This window comes from Gobio gobio (assembly GCF_949357685.1).
Source record: "Gobio gobio genome assembly, chromosome: 7".
Lineage (NCBI taxonomy): Eukaryota > Metazoa > Chordata > Actinopteri > Cypriniformes > Gobionidae > Gobio > Gobio gobio.
In genome coordinates this window covers 20,953,707-20,981,003 of record NC_137103.1, presented here as the reverse complement: position 1 = coordinate 20,981,003, position 27,297 = coordinate 20,953,707, and the positions used below count along the sequence as shown (strand labels likewise).

Genomic DNA, 27,297 nt, shown 5'->3' with positions numbered 1-27,297 from the left:
AAAGAGATTATAATGATTATTATAACTGTAGTGTAGGCTAGTGGTTAGGGATTGTTAGTGGCTAGTGGATAGGCATTGTTAACTTCACACATGTAAATTCCGTCCTCGTTTAGACAAAAAGATACAATATCCTGGCTTCTCCTTTGCATTCCACTGAACAGTTGTGTCTAAATGTTGTTTTTCGACCAGCTTCCTCCGAAGAAAGAAGGTTAAAAATTAGGAGAACTATATTTTACGTATAGAATAATCGAAACTCAGACGTTTGTTCTGCTTTTTCAGCTGATCATTGAAATGAATGGAAATTAAAGATATAATCCCCACTTTATCCTCCCTCCATTATTAGATGAATGTTGATTACCAATTGTCAATTACAGATTTTTAAGCTATGGCTGCACGATTTTGGAAAAAACTGACATTGTGATATTTTGTTTTTCTGTGATATATATTGCGATATGAAAACAGTTTCACCAGACGAATTGAATAGCCATATCTGGAAAGAATTAATCATTCTAAAATTGTTCGATCATTGTGTGATTTTTTGTAGGGGAGTGAATATGAATAGAAAATAATAAACAAATTACAAGCATTAGATATAAACAAAGAACAAAGATAGAAATGAAATAAACAGTGCTTTATGTTTTTCATGTCTAAGACTTTTCAAGAATAATCAAATGTAAAATAACACTGCATAGTCTTCACTGTATATAAATTAAATACAATTAATCTTTGCTAAAGCTACAAAAGTGTTTTTCTCTTTGTATTTTGTTTTATTAACATTAATGACTCGGACAACAGTGGGTATATTAGGCTGCTGTCACTTTAAAAGCTAATGCACGTATCAAATATAGCAATACGCATCTATTTTCTTTCTCAATCCTTTGCATTCACGTAAGCCATATGTGACTGTTTAGGAGGACACTCGCTGCGACAGGCATTTAAAAAAATTGTGTGTGTGTGTCGGTTCAAGCACAAATAGAGGCAGAAGACAACCGAATTCGGTTTTTGCAGACTGTGTGTGTGCACAGAAAACAGCGTGCGAGTTCCAAAATTAGTTATCTTTTACGTCTTTGAGCGCTTGAACGGCTTATGTTCTTAAATGTTTAAACTGACAGGAACCTAAAACACATGCAAATGATAAACTTCATCACTCTATGATGGTTAAACTTTACAATTAATCAGATCATGTGCATTTCAAGCAGTGGTGCCTGGTCCGTACGGATCACAGATCATCTATCATATTTTTTGTTATATTTCTTTTGTTATATATTTTTAAAATATTTTTGGTTTTGTTGTTGTTATTTTCTTATTGTCTTATTAATTATGGAATATTTTCTGTAATGATCAAAATAAAAATAAACAATGAATGAATTAATGAATCTACGATCCCTATACTTGACATTGCACATTCTGCGCTGTAGAGGTGTAAGAAAATATCGATACACACGAGTATCGCAATATTTTGTTTGGCGATACTGTATGAATTCTCAAAAACGCAATATCGATATTTAAAAACATTAATCAATAAAATCATACAGATTCATGCCAGTTGTTTCATTTTGTTCCGTTTATATCCCAACCGCTAGATCGCAGTCTTCTTATCTCTGAACTTAAACAGTGACAGGAAGTACTAGCATAACGGCACGTCCCTAATTTTAACATTAATATAGTTCGCTGCTAGTAATGGGGGATGAAAGAATAGTTCCAGCTCCCTCTTCGGTGTACAAAGCTGAAGTGTGACATAATTTCGGCTTTCGTCAGTTCATCCCCCATTCCTAGCAGCGAACTATATTAACGTTAACATTAGTGACGTGCCGTTATGCTAGTACTTCTTTTGTTCAGATCAAAATGTTAGGACACTACATGTTACAATTGTAAACTGAAACTGTAAACCTTTAAAGCAGGGTCTTAAAAATATATCCGGTTTGTTTATAACCGCTTATATTTTATACATTTAATTTAACTAAAGAATCCTGCAAGCACTTCCCCCCTTTACTCATACTGCTCAAAAAGTGGTTCAATCATATTGAATGTTACAGGGACTAATTAACGCAAATGCAGTTCCCACTGTGTTCTGGTTCAATAAAAAAACTTTTTTTTTTTTGCTAAGGTATGCATATGGTGGCGTGTTCTTTATGACAGCTTCCCTAAAATGGTATCCTATAACTAAAATAAGAAATATCCCAATATATCGCCTTGCTTACAGTATCACAATGTATTGCAATATATCGCAATATATCGGATCGCAACCCCTGTATCGTGATACGCATCGTATCTATGTGACTATCACGGATGTGCACATTGCGATATCGATGCTAAAACGATATATCGATCAGCCCTATTTGGTGCCCCCAGTCTTGCAAATGTGGTTATATGCTGGAATATATGTCACACTAGACACTACCATTCACTCACATGATCCTTCAGAAATCATTCTAATATGCTGATTTGGGCTCAATAAACATGTATTATAATCAATGCTGAAAATAGCAGCTGCTTAATATTTTCGTGGAAACCATGATACATTTTTTTTCAGACTCTTTGATAAATAGAAAGTTCAAAAGAACAGCATTTATTTGAAATAGAAATGTTTTGTGACATTATAATTTATCATTTGACCAGTAGTACATATAGTGGTTCTGTGAGTGAGTGTGACTGTGTGTTTTAACCTGAGCAGACGGTTGTTCTCCTCTTCAACGTAAGAGTTCATCTGAACGGCGGTCTCATTGTGCTGAATGAACTTGAGCAGCTCTGCAGAATCCAGCTGAGAGTCTCCGTTATCATAATTCTAGAAGAAACATAAGAGCATACTGAAAATAAATGTAATGAACTTCATATTTTCACACTTGAAATAGTACCTCAGGTTTAATACTGGCTTATCTTGCTTCACGGTTCACACTGCTCATAATTTACCCGTGGTTAACAATTAATCCAGGTATTCATAAACTGACGTTTCACACTGTACATCCTTAAACCCTGGGTTAACGCAGTATAAAGGCTCTAGCGTTGCACATCCTCGTATTGCAGACTGAACTATCAAGTTTATACTGAATGGACTATAAAGTTAAGAATGAAGTGGTCTCTTCTTCTCTCCAATTGTCACATTTTCTGTCACCGTTTGACATTTGTTGCTTCAAACACTGAAACAACCATTTATTATAACACACAGTGTTTCCGTTACTGTCCAAAGCACAACAATATGAGTCACGCGATTGGCTGTCGGTAGGGGAAGCATCTAGTCGTAACATTCTAACATTGCATCGTTTCACACTGCACACGTTTTGCACCACAATACGGTTAGGGTTAGGTTTAAAACCAGTGCTAACCCTGGTCCAGAGCAATGTTTCATAACCACCGGTAAAAAGCTAAATATTCCTTTACCCGGGGTTAAAACATAAGTAGAGTTTAGAACGACGATAAAAACATATCAGACTCATTTGAATTCTGCACAGAATTCTATATTTTTAAGCAACATGGGGGAGATTAGCAGGAGAAATATTTAGAGATTGGGAGGAAACTCAGCAGCTCTGGCCGAGCTGTGGTATAAACTAAACGCTATTGGCTATTTCAAAAAAGGGGAGGAGCTGTTCGATATGTCCCACCCTGTCTTCTGGTTTTAGTGGAAGTTATGTCAGTACATTGAATAACGCTGCGCATCTCAAGGCACTTCAGCGGGCCTTTAATGGTCCTCATAACATGGGATTTATATTTAATGCAGGGGTCCTGCTCCTAGAGGGTCACTAATCCTAATTAAACACACCAGAACCTGCTAATCAAGGTCTGTATGATCACTAAAAACTAAGCAGGTGTATTGCAGCAGGTTGGAGCTAAACTCTGCAGGACGTTGGACCCCCAGGAGTGGGACTGGACATGATTTCTTTAAAACTGAATACTGAATTTTTGCACACTTTCTCCACACATCGGTTTCGGTCAGTTGTCGTTTGTATGTTATTTGAAGAGGGGAACAGGAAATTAACCTTTCCTGAAATGGGATTGTGAGACGCGGCAGGCCAGACTCTCACCGCTGAAGTTATCTAGTCCCTGTGTAGGTGAAGTTTGCTCTGGGCAGATATGTCTGATGACTGATATGTCTGATATGTCAGCTATCTGCTGAGTCGTCTGCAAATGTGTGTTGGACAGTAGATCTAGATCAGAGAAGAAGGAACACTGCGCTACAACATGTGACCCTGGACCACAAAACCAGTCATAAGTCAATATGGGTATATTTGTGGCAATAGCCAACAATACATTGTAAGGGTCAAATGATCAATTAGGATATTAAGTAAAGATCATGTTCCATGAAGATATTTTGTAATTTTGCAAAAAGGTATTATTATTAGTAATATGCATTGCTAAGGACTTCATTTGGACAACTTTAAAGGCAATTTTCTCAATATTTTTGAGCACCCTCAGATTCCAGATTTTCAAATAGTTGTATCTCGGCCAAATATTGTCATATCCTAACAAACCATACATCAATGAGAGCTTATTTATTCAGCTTTCAGACAATGTATACATTTCAATTTCAAAATAAGATTGACCCTTATGACCCATATACTGTATGAACCCTTTTCACATCTCTGAGCTTCTCAGAGGTGGAAGTCATCATAGTTGGGTGAACATCTATAGTGGTGAACAGAAATTACTATAAATAATATTTTTTGTTTGCACAATTGCTCCAATAGCAAAAGAAAAAATCCACAAATGGTGATTCTATGACTTTACAAAAGAGGAAAAAAATATAGAGAGGTTAATTATGGTGGTCAGGAGAGAGAAAGATGTCAAATTTGGTGTCACTCCCTCAGCTGTTGTATTAGATACTCTCTAGGTATCTGAAATGTAGTGCCAAGGTAATGGAACACTAAATATAGCGTTATAAATGTACATTCAACTTTTTAAAAATGAAAAAACGAAATACTTTGTTTTGCTAGATTTACGATGTTAACGGAAACACATCATCACAGTCTGTGAAAAGGGTCAATAGTGATAAAACTACAGAGACAGTAAATTCTTCAGTTTATACAGACACATGCACAAGTGATCAACTTTGAAACTTTTACACATCATGCTCTTGGTTTAATCTTATCTCAGCAGTTTGTCAGAAGACTGTACTCTGCCTGGTGATTTTGTCGTGTTGACCAATAAACAAGAGGTAAAGGACATGTTCATGATAGAGTCAAACTTCTTTGTTCTCCACCATTTGAAGCGATGATTAACCTACAAAATTAAAATCCTTTCATAATTGATTAACCCTAATGTCATTCCAAACCTGAAAATGACACTGGTGGAACACAATAGAATACACTGTAAACCCGAAGTTAAGAAATGTAAAGTTTAAGCAGAACTGATTTTTATTTTGTAATCATGAATTGCTCTGAACTTGAAATATTTGAGGAAGCTAATTCATACATTTAACTTAGTAGTGGAAACTTGACTAGCTTTAAGTAGCAAATTCAATAAATGACACCTTGGTAATAGTTTACACAATGCTTTGGTAGGATTAGCATAGCATAGCAATTGCTGAATGAGGACAGCAATGTAATACAAAAAACCCAACGCAACAGAAACTCTTCTAAACTAGCACAAAACATTAAACACTACTAAATTTCCTACTTAACGTTAATTTTGCACAAAAAACATATAGCAATTAAATATAACACACATAACACTTAAAGGGTTACTTCAGCGATTAGCATTAAGCGTTGTATCAGTAGAAACCCGGTAGTATATTTGAATGATTGTGCTTCCCCCCCCTCATATCCCCCTGAGACGAGAGATTTATGTATTTTATGTCTGGAAAAAAGCCTTCGATGACGTGAGTATCACAATTTTGCGTCATCGGAGGCTTTTTTGGCCAGAGGCTAGAGACTACAGCCAGTAGTAGAGCTAGTTCCGCATGTTTTCAACCCGGGGTAGAATCTCACTCACAGAATGTAAATGCGCACGGCCGCACGGGCATTCATAACGGAGCGGTGCAGAGCAAAGCGAGTGTTCTCAATGAATTCCTATGAAAGTTAAGCTTCCATAGGCATGAACTGAAAATGCACCAGACTGGACACTCACCGTGAATGACTGTGCGGCCGTGAATGAATGACAATGCGGGCGGCCGTGCTCTTTTAGTTTCGGTATAGAATTAGCACCAATTCAGGGGCGGGTTGCTTGAATTGTGGGTTCACTAGTCTATTAATCTTAATGAAAAACACAACAACAAAACGGTACAATGACAAACTCACTTAAATAGGCACTTTTACATTTCGCTTTGAAACCAAATCTTCCGCGATCATCTGGTCTGTCAGCTGTTTGCTCTCGTGATGAATGAAATCTGACTCTTGCTGCGTTTGTGCTGCGACTCTCGCTCGGCTAATGCTGTATTGAGCAGACACGTTCAGTTTTTAATTGTAGTGTCTGTTCTCTAACTGAAATAAATGATTTTATAACTATAAAAATCAAAACGAAGGTGGGGTGGTGCTGCGGTGGGCAAGAGCTGTAACCGGTAGGCGTGGCTTGGGAGTGGCCTCGTAGGCACCGAAGCAAGTGCATTCTGGGAGTTGTTGTCTTTCATCATCCATATGAGCCAAAAATACATTTTCTGGCTTTTCTCAGTATAGAAGGCACCAACTTCTAAAACAATTTCACATTTCCACTACATAAATGACCCAATTTAAATACATATTCATCTTTCCAGCGGTGAAGTACCCCTTTCATTTTGGCATTTACATATTCCACTTCCTTTTGAGTGGAAATAGAAATCCCAACCCCGTTTTGGTTCAATTTAAGTTAGTCTAAATTAAAAGAAACACATTCATAAAACTAATGAAACAACTTAAATTGTGTCAGTTTTGAGAACTCAAAAGAAAAAGAAAGTTCTAAAAAGTGAATTAGTTTGAACTAATTTGTTTAATTTGAGTTGGCTCTACTCAAACCAATTCATTATTTTGAGTGTTAGGGTTTACAGTGTACATAATGGATTTGAATGATTGAGTAAATAATGACAGAAATTCATTTTTTGGGTGGACTATCCCTTTAAATACTTTTAGATGTTTAACTGATCTGAGCAGCATATGGATTATTGGTCTGGTGGTAGCGGTCAGTCAGATCTATGGATTGTGCTGACAGCTGTCGAGGCTTGTTCTTCAGCCATCTGTGTGTCACATCTCTGCCAGTGCAAAGGTGAACTAATATTGAAACAGACTGATCCATCAAATTGCTGCTATGCAAACAGAAGTCATTTTAGGTGTATAATACACGCCTTAGGTGGCTGTCAGAAAAATGATGTGGCACGTCCTGAAGGCAATTTGAAGAGCAGCAGGAGGGCGCAGACATTCCCTGGTAGAGGGTAATACACAAAAAGCCTTGATGCTGAAGGAACTACCAGAATAAATGTCATTCCTTTCATGAATACACTTCAAACTAATATCAATGCGAAAGAGACGTGTTTGTATATTTGACATTTGGAAACCAAAACTGTCACTTAACCTATTCTGCTTATGAGTGATTCTATAATTGGAGATACATTTTGCATTTCAAAAAGTTAAGGGAAAAAACTGTTCACTAACAGAAATTCAGTCCAGTATCTTATTGAAAACAATTCAGTGCTACTTCCTTTTTTTTTTTTTCTACTTTTACTTTTAATGAAAACGTAATTTCTTTATAGTAGGTAATAGATGGTAAAAAAATTGACAAATTTAACCCCTTAAGATCTGGGACCATTTTTAGGAATTTCAGCCTGGATTTGGCCTACCCAAATTGAAAAGCTTCCCATACCCACATACCGTGGTCTAAATACACACAAAAAAGAGGCGCTTTTTGATTTTTTGGTTATAAATTCATTTTTGAAAGTGTATAACTCAGGCCCTGTGTGCTCTAGCACAGGGGTTTTCAAACTTTTTGTGTGTGTGGACCACTATTTGTAATCAAAAAAATTTGCGGACCACCTCATAACACACATAATAAAATATGTCTACACACAGACCTACCTGAATGAATCCGCACCTCTAAATAGACTTACTAGCACTAAAACTATAACTAGTCATCACATCAGTACAACAGGCTTGTTAAAAGAAAGTTTACTGCACACAACGGCTGCCACATATTTAATTTATTTATTCTGGCTCATAGATGCTCATAGAATCTGGCTCATAGATGCATCCGACTCACTGTCAATCTCTTCATTTTGTAGCTTCTGCCTCTGTCTCTTTTCTCTTCAGAGAACCTGTTGCTATCCACCGATCCATAACAGCACTGAACTTGAACGTCGCGGCTGAGCGCCACTAGCCTATTTTAGTAATCACACAATAACTTGACAATTTAATATAAATGTTATATCAATATAGGCCTACATATTCTTTTTTATGGGAATTTCCTGGTAAAATGAAGGTAAAAAAATATTATTTTATTATATTTTGCCTTTCCACGGACCACCTGCAGTACCCTCACGGACCACTAGTGGTCCGCGGACCACAGTTTGGGAATGACTGCTCTAGCACACTGCAGACAGTTTGGGCTGTTTCCACTAGATTCCAGAAAATACTGGAAAAAAGAATTTTGGATATTTTATAGGGTAATGTGTGACATCGCATATCAGAGCAAGAACAGCATTTGTGGTCAAAAAGTATATAATTTTTAATATTTTTTTTGAAAGTGACAGATCGTTTCGCTAGATAAGACCCTTATTCCTTGTCTGGGTCGTGTAGAGCCCTTTAAAGCTGCATTGAAACTGTAATTTGGACCTTCAAACCAATGCTGTTGCACACCATTGAAGTCCACTATATGGAGAAATATCCGGAAATGTTTTCTTCAAAAACCTTAATTTCTTTTCGACTGAAGAAAGAAAGACATGGACATCTTGAATGATGTGGGGGTGAATAAATTAACAGGACATTTTAATTGTGAAGTGAACAACTCCTTTAAAGTGTATTTTTGATGTTTTCTTTCCACTAGTCTGAAACAACACATTATGAAACATAGCCCAAAATCTAAAAACTGACCAGTGAATGGAAAAAAACTGTTTTTGCCTGCAGTGTCATAAAGTATGATATTATACAGATTCTTGCTATAATATTTGAAATGACTGCACACACCTTGAAGTACTTGAGGAGGATATCAGTGAAGTTGGAGCCCTTAGTGAACCAGCCATCTGGAACAACCTCTGTCTGCAGCCAGTCGATCACACGCCTGCGCAGCTCGTTGCGATCAGCCACGTAACACACAACTTCAGAGATAACACACACAGACCACCAGACAGAAAGTTAGAAAGAACAACAGAGAAATGATGCAACACATACCACATATGCTAATTAATGTGTTTCAGGTTTAGTGTATACAGCTTTATCCTCTTGGGATCCAGCAGCTTAGTTTTGTCCTCGGCAAAGAACATTAAATGAGATCCACTGGTGCATCTTAAAGAAGATAAATATGTCTGATATTTGAAACAAACCAATTTTATGGAATGAGAAACGGTATACTTCAAGAAAAAAATCTGTAAAAAAAAAAAAAAAGTAATTTCCTGCCAGGACATAATCTGCTAAAAGTTTATGGACACTATAAAACACACCAAAATGCAATGCGAAATTAAAAATATAGGTAAAACACAGGTGAAAAATCTATATGGAAAATTCCTATATGCTGCATAAATCAGGAAAAATATTGGTAACCCTTTACAATAAGGTTTGTTAACATTAGTTAAAAATTAAATATACTTCTATGGCACTTATTAATCTTAGGGGGTGTTTTTAACTGACACCATTTTCAACTAAAATCTGAAAACTTTACTCAACAATGGTGTTTTGGGGGCCTGAAAATGCAAACGTTTGAGAACGTGTTTCAAAGTGCACGTTTTGGAAAACAATACTGTTATCGTACGAAAACGCACATGTTTAAAAACGTTGATGTCATGCACATGTGTGTTACGTGTTCAGTATGCACATAGTGTTTCTTTACAAAGTGACTTCGCCAACTACTGGCCTGGCACGAATTATACAGCTTTTTTTTTTAAGAATAATAAATACTGTAACAAATGTATTGCTTATTGTTAGTTAAAGTTAGTTAATGCATTAATGAGACCTTATTGTAAAGTGTTACCAAAATATTATATAAATAAATTATTATAAATGAATTATACTATCTTTTTGATATCTGATGTGTGAAGTTTGTGTAATAAATTAACAATTTCCCACATAGGGCTCACTACAGGAGGACAGCTATTCAAAAAGCATTTTCTTGCGTATGCATGGGTTTTGATGGCATAGTTGCACATTAACCTCTACTTTGCATCATCCTATACATTGCCACCAAGTGGAATGGATGTGGATTTCTTTTCTTCTCCAAACCAAGATGGCCGATGGCAATTAAGAAATGCCAAGTCGCTTCAGAATATCGATCCATTCTTTCTATCCAAGCAGACTCTTGCAAGTAACATCTAAGGTGTCATATAATGGTTACATTTTCCAAGTATTGATTTTAGATTGGGAGGAAATTCAGATTAATCATCTGTCCACAATTGGGCATCACTAGCTATATTAGAGCTACAATTCATACTATTACTGTGACTGTTGTTCTTGAAAATACTTCATCTGCAGTAACTTTTCGGGCTGTAAATAAATGTATTTGGGTTATTAGTATGTAATTTGCAGTTATATCAAAAAAGTAATGTACATCAGAAAAGTATTCTGATTAAGTAATGCATGTTACTTGTAACGCGCTACTCCCAACACTGCTCATTTCAGAAAGCACCTGATCGATAGTTTTGATTTCAGTCTGGGGTTTTCTCAGAGGGGAGAGCTAAATTTGTATCATTTTGAACTTTTGATTTATCATCTAAAAAGGGTAAATCAATATACTCTGGTAGAGTGAGTGTGAGTTGGGTTTCCTCAGAGTTGTACCTCCACCAGGTATCAAAGACACGTGATGTTATACTTCTATGAAGTTCTTCTTTGTCTGCTGGTCGAACGGGAATTAACTCAATTGCGCTTGCAATAATTGAAGTACATTTTCGTATATATTTTATAGTTTTCACTTGATTTTATATCATTCATTCATTGGTTTGTTAAATACACACAGTATTGCTGTGTTATCACTGTATTATGTTTGATACAGTATATCTTCAGATAAAACCAAAAACGCATACTCTCCACTCAAGTGGACATCTGAAAATCTCATTGAAAAATGTGTAAAAAAGAAGCAATTTCATGCCCTAAGAGAAATAACAACACATTGGGGAAAAAAATCCTGACTGAGGTAGTTATAAAAAATGCTGAAGAACATGTTTATTTTAAACGCCTATGAAATGTAGGCACTTCTACTTCATATGTATACTAGTTTTCATACAAAGATACAACAGATAAAGTTCTTGTATAAACAATTATTTCATTTTATCTGAAATATTTTATATATTTTATTTCATCAATGTTACAAAAGCATGTTTAAGAAGGAAATTAGCTAAATTGGTTGGTGATTGACAACCCTTCACTCGTCTTGCCAATAGCATCTTTCTTTACTTAATAAATGATGTCCTCTATAGAGCACAAACAATAAACTCTTAGCCCAAATACTTTAAAGCCATAAACAAAATGGCAAAATCTGGTTCCCAAGAGATTAAAGGCATTCTCTACATCTAAAGAGTTACGTTGAGAGCAAGTAATTCCACTGTAGCCGTGTCAGAGAGAGGTTATGCTCTCAATATCTCTGAGCTCATAATATGTTGGTAATTAATGGTAATCTGTGCAGATAAGTAGAGTTATCAGAAAGCTCTGGTTTGGCTCTGAGCCATAATACAACTCACCTGGGCTGGCTGCAGCCTTCTCCATCTTCTTCTCTGAAAGAGACAGAGATAAACGTGAGTGGAGTGATGTCTCACAGGTGAACAATCTGCACGTAGTTATGACTGAATCTTCCTTTGGTTATCAGCTGAGCAGCTCCTTGCATATAGATAGATAAGAGGTTACAACGTCACCTCGTAGCATGTCGTAATGTAACAATATAAGTTGTCAGAATAACATGATATCAGACTGAGACCTGGATTTGACCGTCAAATGATCCAACGCTCTCTGCTGAGATGGTAATAAGTCTAAGAGGTCAGTGATACAGAAGCAGTCCATTGATGAGTACAGCAGTATGAACAAGAGCGAACGTCCTGTTCCAGTCAGATAAACTGTTGCCAAGGGATCTTAGCAGGTGGATCTTGCCAAAGTCAATCAATTATGTTCCTATTCTTTTTATTATCTTGTTATCAAACAGAAATGTGTGATGAAGCTTATCCGCTATTCTTACTATAAGCAGCAGCAGTAAGCCATACAATCTAAACCCCAAAACTGCTTTTGTCCACATTAAAACACCACTCTGTCCATTCTAATGCCTGAAGCTGCAGTCAAAGCCCAGAATTCCCATGATGTCTTTCCTAGGTAAACATGGTCCTGCCATCCCCAACAATTCCTAATAAGATTTTCCTTCTGTTCAAAATGCTGTATATAACTGTATGTTTCTAGCTATAGTACATTTTTATGAAAGTAATACTGTATGTTTATTCAGCAAGGATGCATTAATTTGATCAAAAGTGATGGTGAATATATTTATGATTGTTACTAAAGATTTCTTTTCTATTCTATTTCTATACTTTTCTATTTCCGCATTTATTTATATTTCAAATAAATGCTGACTTTCTGTCTATCAAGAATTCCTGAAAAAAAAGTATCATGGTTTCCACAAACATATTAAGCAGCTCAACTGTTTTTAACATTGATAATAATAAGAAATGTTTTTTGAGCATCAGCACATTAGAATGATTTCTGAGGGATCATGTGACACTGAAGACTGGCGCAGTGATGCTGAAAAATCAGCTTTACCATCACAAGAATAAATTACATTTTAAAATACAAAAAAATTATTTCTAAATTGTAATAATATTTCAAAATATTACTGTTTTACTGTATATTTGATCAAATAAACACAGCCTTAGTGAGTATAAGAGACTTCTTAAAAATATTTAGAAATCTTACTGAGCCCAAACTTTTTAACAATATAGTGTATATGTGGACATATACAATAAAAAAAGAAAAGAAAATAATTTTTACTGGTCTTCATTATAATGGATATTTACTTTAATACATCAACACCCAAAGAATTTGTGTGGATATTGTCCACAACCTCACTTTGAAACCAAGAGTGTTTCCAGACTTTTAGAGAGCTCTGTATATATATGCATAATCACAGACATGGGCGTCTGAACCATTATATGTGGGTGGGACAAGATCCACCCACTTTTTACGATCAGAGATATTGGACCCACTCCAATTCAGCACGTCTGTTTACCTACCCCTACCCGATAAACACTTATTATTAAACACATTAGACGCTTTATTTCCACTTTTCTAATATTTTCTTAATTTTTATTGAAAATAAATGCCTTTCCGATCCGTTATGTGATGGGAATAGGGAGTAGAGTGACTTCTGCAAAAGGCGAATTCGAACCTCTGAATGATTTGCGTCAAAACTTGATGCCATGCGTTTTACCCCTACGGCCCCTTTTGTCTTGCGCAACCAGACGTTTATCAAACAAGCCGTTATATTTGTACTTAATATAAATGGCATCTACAGTAAAACATTTCTGAGAGAGGACCCACCCACATTTCTTTTGCTTCCGACGCCCATGATCACAGATGAACAACAACATTGTCGTCACAGTTATGTTCAGTTTGTTTTAGTTTTCATGGACACTGTTTGTTTTCATCAGTCCCATGTGTTCCCATTTCCCGCCAAAATCTGTCACCATGGACACTAACCTCATTCATCACAGCTGTTCGTCATTTGCTTGTTTTCAGTTCATGGTCCAGTATTGTTTGTGTCCTATGCGCACTGTCTCGCACGTTGGCTTTTTATTTGGATCGTATTAATAAAACCTTTGCTATCCTTATCTTCATCATTGTCCTCATCTTCCTAGAACCTGAGCGTTACAATTGTGATGTCCATAGTGCTATGATGATGCTTAGGTTCCCAGCATGCACTATGAATAAATTAAGCTGCTGCATTTTTGTACTATTTGCTGGTTTTCTTTTTACTGATATTGTTTTTGTCACTTATAATTATGTTTTGTAATCAAAGTAACATGTTTTTTAACTAAAATAATTTTTAAAATTTATAACAGTGTCAATTTACACCGAGTGCAAACAGCCCGCCATGTTGGCAGATGCTATTTACACTAACTCCGCTCACCATTGTCTGATTAAGCCAGACAAAATTACAAAAGAAATCCATCTGATAACAGGATCAGTTGCGTGGAGAATTTTGGAACCACGTTTGACATATTTTACATTAAGAAAATATTCTAAAAGTGTAAATAAAGTGCCTAACGAGCATTTAATAGTGAGAATAAAGTGTGTAACGGTAGGTCCAGGGGAGAGCTTTAGGGACAAGGACAAGTAATGTCCCAATAGAGCAACATCAATTTTAATAAATATAATCATATACACTGAATATGTTCTTATTATTACATACTGTTTTATAGGTAACACTTTACAATAAGGTCTCATTTATTAAAATTGGTTAATGCATTAACTAACATAAACTAACAATGAGCAATACATTACTGCATTTATTAATCTTTTTTAATATTAGTTAATAAAAATCCAGCTGTTCATTGTTGTTCATGTTAGATCACAGTGCATTAACTAATGTTAACAAATACCACATTTGATTTTAATCATGTATTAGTTAATGTTAAAATTAAAATTAACATTAACTAAGATTAATAAATGCTGTCGAAGTTGCTTGTGTTAACTTTAATTATTTTAAAGTGTTACCATTTTATAATATACAATTATTTACACTTGCAAAGAAAATACTGCTATTTTACTAGCCGCTGCCAAAATTATATTGTATCTTTTATTATATGTAGAATTTTGATTGTGTTGATAGTAAGTTATGATCAATCACTAATCTTTGTTTTTACTGTTAAATCCTTGCTAAATCACAGGGAAAGTCATCAGCCTATATGCCTGCAGTTCATGCCTGTTGTCCTGCTTGTTAGTCTCCTTCACACACCTTTGCAGTGTCCGTCATGGGCCACTTGGATCTTGAGTCCCGTAAGACAGGCGTCACGGTGCAGTTCGCAGTGGTTACGGTACGTCTTTCCATTACTGCCACACACTGAGCGCTTATGAGGTTTGCATTGCTGCAGGAGAACACAACATACTGTATAAAAACACAGCAATGTAAAATATCACAACTGCCTACCTTGCAAGCAAGAAAAATGTATGAAATAAGCAAAGGAAGGTGTCTAAATGTGGCGTGGCAATGTGGCTGTAATATAATTTTCCTCTCACAGCTTTGGTTTGAAGCTGACACTAAGCCTGAAATGGGGAGGGGGGTGGGGGTTGTGAATGTCCTGTGTGTTATATACAATATTTTTGCTGTATAATCTTAGACACACGACTTGGTAAATACATTATGCATGACCCCAATCCCACACAGACTACTGGTATTGTATAAAAGGACATTGTTCAGAACAAATGTGACTTAATTGGTAAGTCTTTCTAATTTGTCAGTTGTCTAGTTAGTTGATATTTACTAATGAGGCTAATCTCATTCAGTAATTATTGATTACCTAAGGAACTATTTCAGTCCTACATTTTATATTACTTACTGATTAGATAATCTTGTTTCTATATTAGTGAATAGTAGTAGCCGAAGTGTTAATGTAGTATTGCTCAATTGTCCTGTATTACTTCCTGCATAGTTACCTATTAATGATGGACCATTATTCTAAAGTGTTACCCTTATTTTAATGTGTTTGACTAACATACTGTACTAAAGCCAGGGATATTCAGTGTTCCAAAGTCACGGAAAACCAGAAAATAGAGAATTGTAAAACCTGGAAAAGTCACACAACTTCAAATCATCAAAGTATTTTGTTCTAGTTTTGCTCAGATCTAAATATTTCATCAGCTAGAAATTGCTTTTCTGCAATTTATTTATAGATTCCTCTAAAAATCCTCATTCATTCATCCAAAGAAATATAATGGTCAAAGAAATGAATTGGTCAAATCACTGCATATTTCCTATAGAAGGTTTTCATGAATTACTTTGAAAAGAAGCCTCACCTCAATGCACAGACAGCTGGGCTCTCCTTTCTCGTTCACGGCACACTCTCTTCCAGCGCCACAGAACACATTTGCACACACCTTTGATTTACTCTGAGCCACCTGCTGACAAACACACAGAAATAAACAACATTAATAAAACAGACACACAGCTGCAAAATTTAGGTACTGTCCTTACAAAAAAGTTTATTCAAGTGTGCTATTAGTATACTTCTTTTAAACTAAAAATAAAGTATACTTTCATTCGACTTTTATATGTGCTTGTCAGAAATATACTTTATGTACATCTCGGAAACATACTTAAAACTGCACTTAAGATTACTTGACTTATACAGACAGAAAAGTCTAAGCATATTTGGACTATACATGTACTCAATCTTTTGATCGAGATATACTTAAAAGTATAATTAAGTATTTTAAGTATACTTGGCTTGTAGTCATGTTTACTCTTTTGATTGAGTAGCCTATTAAACATCTTATGCTGTCAAATATTAAATTATAAAGAAGACAGTGTAAAACTACTAAACCAGTAGTTAACAGAGAATATACTTCAAAGTTTACTTCCATAAACAAAAAAATGTGCTACACGTATTTGACTAGTAAATGATCAGTGTACACACAAGTTCACTTGTAGTATAGCTGCAGTAAAAATGAAAAAAACATTAGTAGTAAACTAGTTGTGTACTCAAAGTGTACTACTGTTACACTTAAAGTATACATAAAAGTATACTTTTAGTCCCAAATAGTATTGAAATAGGCCTAGTACATTTTAGGACACTGCTATTAGTATACTTACTACATAAAATATACCTAAAAATATACTTAATAAAATTAACATAAAGTATTGTTATTTTTTGTAAGTGTGGACAGAAACAAGATAAGTTTGTGCACATACAGACCCTCACCACCAGAGGGCGGCTAAAAAAGCATTGCTGCAAAAGCACTATTTAGTATTTTTAAATGTCGGATTCTGCAATTATTCTGTAGACATTTAATCATCTACAAACACATATTTTTGAATGCATAACGTTCACTTATCAAGACTGTTTGTAAAGGATGTTTTGTGGTTTGACATCTCTATTCTAAAAAAGGTCACGAAACCAGGGCTGCCACTCAACTAAAAACCTCTCGGAACAGAAACTAGCGCTGACTACAGGACCACAAATGCACTTTTACCACAAACATAGACAAACACGCCCCCCCCACCCCCACCCCCACCCACACACACACACACACACACACACACACACACACACACACACACACACACACACACACACAATATTTCCTCTGGGGACAGAAGATTGATAACTATCTCTAAAAAATGACCGGACTCTCTCCACTCTAAACACTCAGGAGAGCCTCGTGCCACCAGTTTCCCTGACAACTAGCGCTTCTCCTTGAAAATTAGGACAACTACAGATTTGGAACAGCAACCTCTCATGCTATAATGTGTGTCCCACAATGCATTAAAAAAGTATAACAATGGTTGTGTCCGGTGTAGACAGGGTGTTAGTAAGCATAAATCAATTGCTCCGTATTGGCTACCAATGTAGGCCTTTATGTTTTAACCGTTTATAACACGGTTATATATATATACCTTTAAATAAATAAATACATTTTAATGATAGAATAGCCTTGTGAAATAAAACTTATTGGTATAGAGACTTATTGATTCATGGTTCAGAATACTGTTGTTGTTTATTAACCATGTATAACATTTTCATATACCTCTAAATACATTATATATATATATATATATATATATATATATATATATATATATATATATATATATATATATATATATATATATATATATATATATATATATATATGTGTGTGTGTGTGTGTGTGTGTGTGTGTGTGTGTGTATATGCTCCACAGTGCTTAAGTATATCATGTTTCAATTAATTCAAATGTAATTTTGAAAATGCATTATTATTTTTATTTATTTAGATGCTGTTCTTTTGAAATTTCTATTCATAAAAGAATCCTGAAAATCAGATTCAGTTTTCACAAAAATATTAAGCTACCGTTTTCAACATTTAAAACAATATTGTCGATATTAACAATATTGGTGTTTTCACTGTATTTCTGATCAAATAAATGCATGAAAAAATCCTGACCCCAAACTTTTGAATGGTAGTAGCCTATATGCATTTTAGGGCTAAATCATCGTTATCCACAAAACATTACTGAATACAAAGAACTCAAAGTCTATCAAAAGTGATTTACTCTCTTCTACCAGCAGATGGAGCACTGATATCAGGTTTGTGTGATTATAGATGGGCCGTGGATGTGTTCTTTCGTTTAAAACTAGCTAGACTGAGCACAATGAAATGGTTTCAGTATGTTTCTAAAATGCTTATCTCGACACGCGACAAAACTTAAGAACACATTCTGAATGACAAAGTTCAAGTGCATGTTTAAAAATAGACAGAGGGTCTTCATGTAGATTAGACAGCGCTGGGGTTTTTACGTTGTTCTTTTTTTGTTGTCTTTGCACTCTTTTGTCCTACTGAACTTTCTCTCCGTTTGATTTATGTGTGAGGTCAGTGAATCTGCCTCACGTCTGAAAAATTCAGACCAACTCCCTTTTAATCTTCCTTTTTTCTTTGCGTTCGTCTGCTTTAGTGGACCCCAGACTCCAAAGTCATGTGAATATAAAGCTAGCCAATCACGTGCTGCCAAGTTGTGCCTGGAGTAACGTTTAAGGAGTTTTCTGAAATACCCCTCCTGCTTTCCAAAACCTCCCTCGCGTCCGACCATAATCAAATGCAGCCTGTGTGTGTGCATGTGTGTTCAAGAAGGGTGTCGTCACATCTGAAATCTTGCCTGTTCTTTCCTTTCCCATGAACCATGATTGCTGGTTCCACCCAGGACTTACTCTAATACACACTTACAAGCACACACACAGATGGGCCGACCCTTCCCCCCTTCCAGCTCACGTGTGAGTCATACAATGTAAGCAAACTTTCCAGAGGGAGATTTTCTATCCCGAGGCCTGCATTCTTGGAGGAATTTGGTCAGTGCTGTTCTAAAACAGATCAACGATCATGTCTATTCACAATCTGCCCCGTTTGAGGTCATCAGAGGACATGCCAACACAACGCTGCCATATTAAAAGTTTATGGGATATTCATTTGAGAGAGTTTTGTCCTGACAATAGAGGAAGAATCTACTTAGGACCAGCGGTAACAGATGTGCATTAAAGGAGAGAGAACAAAACCAAACCTCATGCATAAATGAATCTCCTTCTCTACAGGGATGCCACGCTGACATTTAAACGGATGAACGTTGTAGCGTACTTTAGCTAAATCAAATCAAAAAGCAGATATGTTTCCATGACAACCAGGCAGGAGGGCTTGAAGTGGGCTATAAAATTTACTGGAGAGAGATGGGCTAGAAGATGCCTGCAGCTGAACTATGACCTCCAAAATTGAATTGCATACTTTGTGCTGTCAGACGGTCTCAAAGGTTTGTGTTGTTATCCATCTTATGATCTCTCTCTCTCTCTGGAAGCTGTTTCTCTTATTGACGGTTTTAATGTTTTAAAATTGTTGTGCAAATACCCTTACTTACTTATCCTTATTTACTTTATAAATAACCTTAAGCTAAACATATTAAATGCAGCACAAATCTAATAAATGAATAAATCAATAATACAAATCCAGTATTTTTGTTTTGTTTTCCATCCAGTAAAATTATCTAAAATAAATGTAAGAAACCACTACCATTCAAATTTGTAATGTCAGTGTTTTTGTACTTTTTAAGCGAGGATACATTAAATGAAGTAAAAACATTTTGAATGTTACAAAGAATCCTGAAAAAGAATAATTTGTTTCCACATTAAAAGTTTCCATTAAAGTGCCCCTATTATGCTATTTCAAAGATTCCTCATTTTGTTTTGGAGGTCTTTTACATTAAAACATTTTAATGTTCTCATAATAAACATTGCATATAACCTTGTTTCTCAAAAAGTCTAAAAATGGTTAGTTGTGGCAAAGATTCAGTGTCTCTAAACCCCTTCTTTCTGCAAAACTACTCTACTCGGATTGGTCAGATGGCCTAGTCTGTTGTGATTTGTCTGCTCTGCTTTCATTGGTCAGATGGTCCAGTTTGTTGTAATTGGGCTACTCTGCTCTGATTGATCAGACGGCCCAGTCCATTAATAATAATAATAATAATAATAATAATAATAATAATAATAATAATAATAATAATAATAATAATAATTTGTTACATTTATATAACGCTTTTCTAGGCACTCAAAGCGCTTTACATATAGAAGGGGGAATCTCCTCAACCACCATCAATGTGCAGCATCCACCTGGATGATGCGACGGCAGCCATATTGCGCCAGGACGCCCACCACACACCAGCTGATTGGTGGAGAGGAGACAGAGTGATGAACCCAATCAGTATGGGGATGATTAGGAGGCCATGATGGACAGGGCCCAATGGGCAAATTTGGCCAGAATGCCGGGGTTACACCCCTACTCTTTATCAAAAGACATCCTGGGATTTTTAATGACCATAGGGAGTCAGGACTGATGTTATTGGTTTACTCTGCTCTGATTGGTCAGATGTCCAAGTCCGTTGTGATTGGTCTACTCTGCTCTGATTGGTCAGATGGTCCAGTCCGTTGTGATTGGTCTACTCTGCTCTGATTGGTCAGATGGTCCAGTCTGTTGTGATTGGTCTACCACTTACAGCATAAGTCAGAAATGAATCGTCCATTACCATATCTGAATTTCAGCTTCGGAGCTTCCTCAGTGCCTGAAAATCAGTGGCGTGTCGAACTCTGGCGTGTCGTTTTGACCATATAATTTCAAGCCCGAGTCCTCATCCTTTGAAAGTGCATGCAAAGTGGATTTGCTTTCACAGCACAGAAAACAGTGTCTTCTGGACATGTCGACAACACAAACCAAAGTCTTTCGGGCCTCAGCTACAATTACAGTGATTGAAGTTCAAAGTGGATGTTGTTTGCAGGCAGCCAATGAAGACCATAGGCTGGCATTAAGCAAATGTGTTACATTGTTACGTAGGTATGTAACAGGAAGTGAGACTGGAATTGCTGACAACACGCATACACGACCGCATCTGTGAGCAAGTAAGACATGCTGCTGCTGTACAATAAAGCGCACATGATTTACCCGTAGCAGATCTATGCAGGTGGAGCTGGGGAAGGTGGAGGTTTTCTGAAAGCGCGCTGCACTGCTAAGCAAATGGTACCCGAGTATTTGAAGGTTGTGCATGCAAGCTCATTGGATACTGATACAGCAGGAACCAACCAGCTGTGGCCTAAAGATAACGATGTGATTACAGACAGGTAGTTAAAGGACCTATTAGCTGGCACCATCTAGAGTTTCATCACAGAACTTTTTTGTCATGCACTTTGATATTTAAAACTTTGCAGACCTATAACAAACAGCTATATTACACGCCACATGAAAGTTAATATTCGGAAAAGCATTCGGGGCACTTTAAGCAGCACAACTGTTTTCAGCAATGATAAAAGGAATGTTTTGTGAGCACGCAAATCAGTATATTTAAATAATAAAAGAGTTATTTTAAATTATAATAATATTTCATAATATTCGTTTTTACTGTATTTTTGGTCACATGAATGCAGCCTTGACAATACTTATTTTTTAAAAACATTTTCAAAACTATTTGAATGGTAGTATATCTTGAATTGACAAATTACTACTTCTTGTTTTAAGTCTAAACCTCACTAAATTTGATTAGATTTACGTTAATAATTTTTTTTTTTTTTTTTGGCAGAAACATAAACTTAATATATCTGAAACAATCTTCCAAAAATAAATTTAGGGATGTTGAGGAAAACAAAAGAATGACAAAATGCAGACTAAAAAGAGTTCTCTTGCAGTTTAAATGCAATCCGCCTCAAGTGTCAGAGTTGTGGTTGAAATGGTTACAGATCACTAGTTCAGTGGGAAAAGAGTCTTTCCCTCCAAGCACATCTGAACAGTGTTGCTGTTGTTTACCCAGAGGGCTGTTCTGGCAGGCCGAGGGGCCAGTGGGATTGCCAAGGAGAGTGATATAGGGAAGACAGAGAGCAAACATTCCTGGTGCAGAAGAGTCGAGGAATGTGAGGTTTTGTCTGACTCTGGAATCATGACCACATAGAAATGTGACCTTCCTTTCAACTCTATCCCATTCTCTATAGCTAACTCATGCACTAATACAGTCCTGTATCAAAAACGACAATGTCGGAAGAGGTCATAATGCTGTAGTGAGAGCTAAAATGCAAATCAGTTCACATTTAGTACACCAGCAGCTAAATTAAAATAATATTATCAATCACCTCGATTCTTATGACACTAATTACTCTCGGTGCCCTGCAGACTCAATGGAGTGGGTTTGGTTTTAACATGGGTGGAGACATTTCATCTACTGTATGTATAGAATAGTATGTAGGTGTGCATGTGGCTCCCTTCAAATGCAACACACACGCCCCGTGTTACGCCCCGTCTCCACAAATGCTAAAATAATATTATATCAGCCAGGCCAGCAGACAGTCTCAACTCAGAGGTCGGTCAGTGGCTGTTAACCAAATGCTTTCAGTGGTATAATTGGTTTAATATGGTGAAAAAATGTCAAGTGGGTTTGTGCCTCAAGCAAGGAATAGGCAGCTTTGTTGATCAAAGCAACTCGGAGCTCTGTGCAGTCAGTTCCCACTCGACTGCAGTATCTGTATGAGGCAGCCGCTGTATTGGTAACTGTATTAATACTGTAGGTGCTGCTATGCATATAGTTGAACTCTGCTCAACTATTCCTCATCGACAACTGTCTGTGCAGCCAATGTCACCAGAAATCGCAAACTCTCATGAACGACTGTATATGTGAACTCCACTTAATGTTGGGCGTCTACATGAGCGGCAGAGAACAGCTGAAATCTCTCTGAACCGGACAACAGCTGTTCGTTACGAGAGTTAGATTCTGAAAACTACGGAGACCGTGAGACTAACATTACACAAAACAATTATTATTAAAAAGGATTGATTTAGGCCACAACATGCTGTTGACTATCAGTTAACAGCCCATAAATTCAGTATAGATACATTACAGACCAAAAGTTTGGGGTCAGTAAGATTTTTTGATGTCTTTGAAAGAAGTCTCTTATGCTCTTAAGGCTGCATTTATTTAATCTAAAAAATACAGTAAAAACCTTAAAACTATTATGATTTAAATAACTGTTTTGTATTTGAATTTATGTTAAAATGTAATTTATTTCTGTAATGACAAAGCTAAAGAAACATTTCTTATTATTATCAATGTTGAAAATGTTGTGCTGCTGAATATTTCAATTAATAACAGCATTTATTTGAAATAGAAATCTTTTGTAACATCATAAATGTTTCACTGTCACTTTTAATAAATTGAATGTGACCTTGCAGAATAAACATATTAATTTCTTTAAAAAACTTACTTGTAATAAATTATTAACCGGAACTAGTAGCTATAAATATGATCCATTTAATGTCCTTGCTGAATAATTCATTTAAAAAAAAAAAAAATCTTGTGAGTTAACTTATGCGCGAAATGTAAATATTGCATAAAAAATTGGCAAATAGAGCAGTGTTTTATCTGTGAAGAAATATCTGTAAAGAACCAACATTTGAGATACTGTGCAATGAAATTGGTCAGCTAGTTAGTCCAGTTATCCAATCACATCCACTGTTGAGGCAAAGCCATGTGACTTTTTTGCTGCGCATCGAGGGATTTATTCAATAAATGTGTTTCCATCATAGTTTATTTGCATGTCTTATCGGATAAAAAATGTATCCGCCTCAATTGAGCAAATACGTTTTTATGCACATCTTGGCATTTCCATCCAGCCTTTTTTATGTGATATCTCAAAATGTGCATAAAACTAGATGGATGGACTAGCTAATGGTAGTGTATATTCTCACATATTATTCCAATACTGTAAGTAAGGAAAGTGTGCAGAAGACATAGTCACAAGATAATAGAAGAGTGGAACAAGCAGGAAAGAGAGAAAGTGTTGAGGATAGATAGAAGGAAAAACCTGAGTATCTTGGGAGGGAAGAGAGTGCCAATTAAATGACAATGCCTGAGAGGAAAAGTCTTCAGCTCACACTTCACCCTTATAATGTCCACATATAAAAAAAAAATACAGTAGCCTACTTCTAATACGAACATACTTCATTATATCTGTCCAAAAAGAATAGATTTGATCAAGCTAAATCATTTTGAATTATAAGTTAGTGGGGTTTCAGAAGTGTAAATCCAACTTAAAATACCAACTATATTTTTTTGGCAATAATGTAAACCTTTGAAGACTTCCTGAGCTCTGAGGTTGTGAAGTGATTGTATATGCCTCTGTAGAAGCAGCAAATCAGTGTGATTTCAACTTCATTTTTAATAGCCGAATTCCTGATGAAGTACTACACTACCCAAATTCCTGAAGCAAGATCCACCAATCAAGAAGTCACTGTTACCATGGAAACAGGAACCGTGGCCACAGCCATGCAGTTCTTGCAGGCTAGCTGAGCTAGCAACCTACATAACATTAAAGACAACTCACCCAAAAATATAAATCTGTCATCATTCACTCACCCTCATGTCACTCCACACTGACAGCTGAGGTTTCTTTCCACAGTGCAACACAAAAGCAGAAATTCTGAAAAAAATGTTACAGTGACCATAGTCTGTCAAGCTCCAACCCCCCCCCCCCCCCCAAAAAAAACCCGCCATAAAGGTATCATAAAATCAGTTCATCCAACTTGAGTACTGTATTTTTCTGATTAAAGAAATGTAATGAAATTTCTTCCATATTGTGACAAACATCAAGGTGAAATGGCTTATTGGAAAACACAAAAATGTAAGGCGGGGACTTGTTGATTGAATGGAGGCAGACCTGAATGTGAGCTTGCAGACGATTGTAAGAAAATGTCAGGTTTAAGCGGACTGAACGATTGGAGAAATCCAGCATACGTCACTAGACAGAAGTCTGTCATTTCACAGTTATGATATTTTGATTACAAATGAAAAGGTGAAAGAGGCTATTATGCCCTTTTTCAAAGCCTTGATTTTGTTTTTGGGCTCTTCTAGAATACGTTTTCATGCTTGAATGTTCAAAAAACATAATTTTTCTATTTTTCACATATTTTACATTTGCAGCACCCCTCTTCATTCATCCATCCATTTTCTAAACCGCTGGTCCAATGTGGGTACAGCGTAATATCAATATTTTTGTTATGATATGAATTTTGATGATACCGCAATACGCAGCGCATCATTGTTTGAGGGGGGTCCCGTTTCACTGTTGCACTGTAGTGAGGACACAGCTGAGATCGCATCACAGCCTATGGTAAGTCCGAAATCGCCCCCTAAAGCCTCATAGACCTTCACAACTTCCATATTTGCGACCGGAAATACGCAATCGTCGTGGTAATCTTCTTCCTCCCCGGGCAGGGCTACATGTAAATGGCGCAAGCAACGAGCAAGTGTGATTTTAGCTTACCGGGCTTTTCTTGTTATTCCCAAAAGCAGCCATATCTGTCGTTTCATTCCTTCCCTGTTGATGGTGGAGTTTGACGGAAATGGATTCAGGCTATCCGGCGGGATGAAGGACCAAACTTCCCTGCTCGTGTCCTTCAACCCTTTAAACGCAAAGCTGCTTATGACGCACCTTTTTTGGGATATATATAACGAATATTTTTTTATACTAATATTTAACTTATATATATTACCATTATTAACTGAAATCTATTTAAATGTTTCTCAGGCTGTAGTATTGTTTCACTGACGGAACTACTAAAATAAACTCATGCTTAAATGGAATTTGCCTCGTGAGTCGTGTATATATTTTTTATTTTCAAAATGTATATTTTATTTAATATATATAAAATTCACTTTTGCAAAATGCCTCCATAAATATTGTGAATTTATTTTGTTTTAAAACATAACGTGATGTTAATCAACATTATTTTTTATTATATTGTAAACATATATTATTATAGATTGTCTTTTAAAATAAAAACATATCTATAATTTTATTAAAAGTATTATGTTGTATGTTAAAAAATAGAATTGTGCACACTGCGTGATGTTTAAACTAAGTCCGGACAAACAATATATCATCTTGGTCAAAGAAGACGTGTCATGTAATGCTGGTTCTTTATAGCTAGTAATATGAGACTTATGTAAATATGCCAAATTGTTCATTTCCATCAAATGTAATTATTTGGTAAATCCGTTAGCGAAGTTGTGTAGACTCGCTGATCCATTTTCTCTTGGCCGGGTATGCTTTTCTGATGTGTTGACGCTTGACAGGAACTCCGGTTCCGCAACGATTACGTATTTCCGTTTTTTGTGAGAAAGGTCTATTCACTATTCCCTACGTTATCCACTTAAATTGTTCACTAGAAAGAGTGAATGAAAACATGACAAGACAAACCAGGAAACATGACTTTGGATAGGGACACACTTAACCAACGCCAAAGAACTAGCGCTGATGAAAGTCGCCTGCTTCTGGGCAAAATAGCCACACTTGAACACACAGAGAGAACAGCTGACTGTCAATAGCACGTGCGTTCTGCGTGTAAATGTGACAACTGTCTATTTCTGTAGATATAGGCCTATTCATCTACTTTCATCATTCAAAAAGGGAAACCGACACTGGAGGCTGCAGATACACAAACCGTAAACAAAGCAGCATGTGCTTACGGTTTTAGATATCAATCCTGCTGAGCACTTTCTTTATTCCACTCCGCTCATGTTAATATTAAAATATTCACTCAGGTAACTCAGACTTCTATCGATACTGTTTTAACTTCAGGCTGATATTTGACTTCGCTTTTTTGCTTATTCTTATTATTCTTGTGCACTCATTCACTGAGCCAATCAGAGTTCTCTCTCTCTCGCCGCAGCCCAAGACCGATTCTACATGCTGAATCGGCCCCAATAAAACCAGACAGTGTCCGACTAGAGCCAACAGTGCGGAACCATAGACTGTGAAAAAAGCCAAAAGCCATTTTTGAAGCCAAAAGTGGGTCATCGCATCTTGGCAGCGCGTCACCGCGAGTCACTCCCGGATAACTGAAAATGAGCAAAGAGGCGGGACGGGGATGAAGCTAAGGTGCCTGGTTGCTGAAACCACGCCCACCTAGCTCAACAGATCAAAAATTCACCCCCCTCACAGTTATTATGAAGG

The 27,297-nt window shown here is 36.3% G+C and overlaps 1 protein-coding gene across 2 annotated transcripts in view; it reads right to left on the bottom strand.

The window, feature by feature from the left end:
* The window catches only part of fstl1b (follistatin-like 1b), a 64,317-nt gene that overhangs the window by 6,645 nt on the left and 30,375 nt on the right, over positions 1–27,297 (bottom strand). The window contains exons 3-7 of one of the 2 annotated variants that reach the window (XM_079821737.1): positions 16,089–16,193; positions 15,031–15,160; positions 11,777–11,809; positions 9,078–9,208; positions 2,667–2,785 (exon numbers count right to left, since the gene is read on the bottom strand). In XM_079821737.1, coding sequence (XP_079677863.1) covers positions 2,667–2,785; positions 9,078–9,208; positions 11,777–11,809; positions 15,031–15,160; positions 16,089–16,193 — 518 coding nt within the window. The remainder of the gene's footprint in view (positions 1–2,666; positions 2,786–9,077; positions 9,209–11,776; positions 11,810–15,030; positions 15,161–16,088; positions 16,194–27,297) is intronic. The other variant, XM_079821738.1, reaches the window with a different exon arrangement.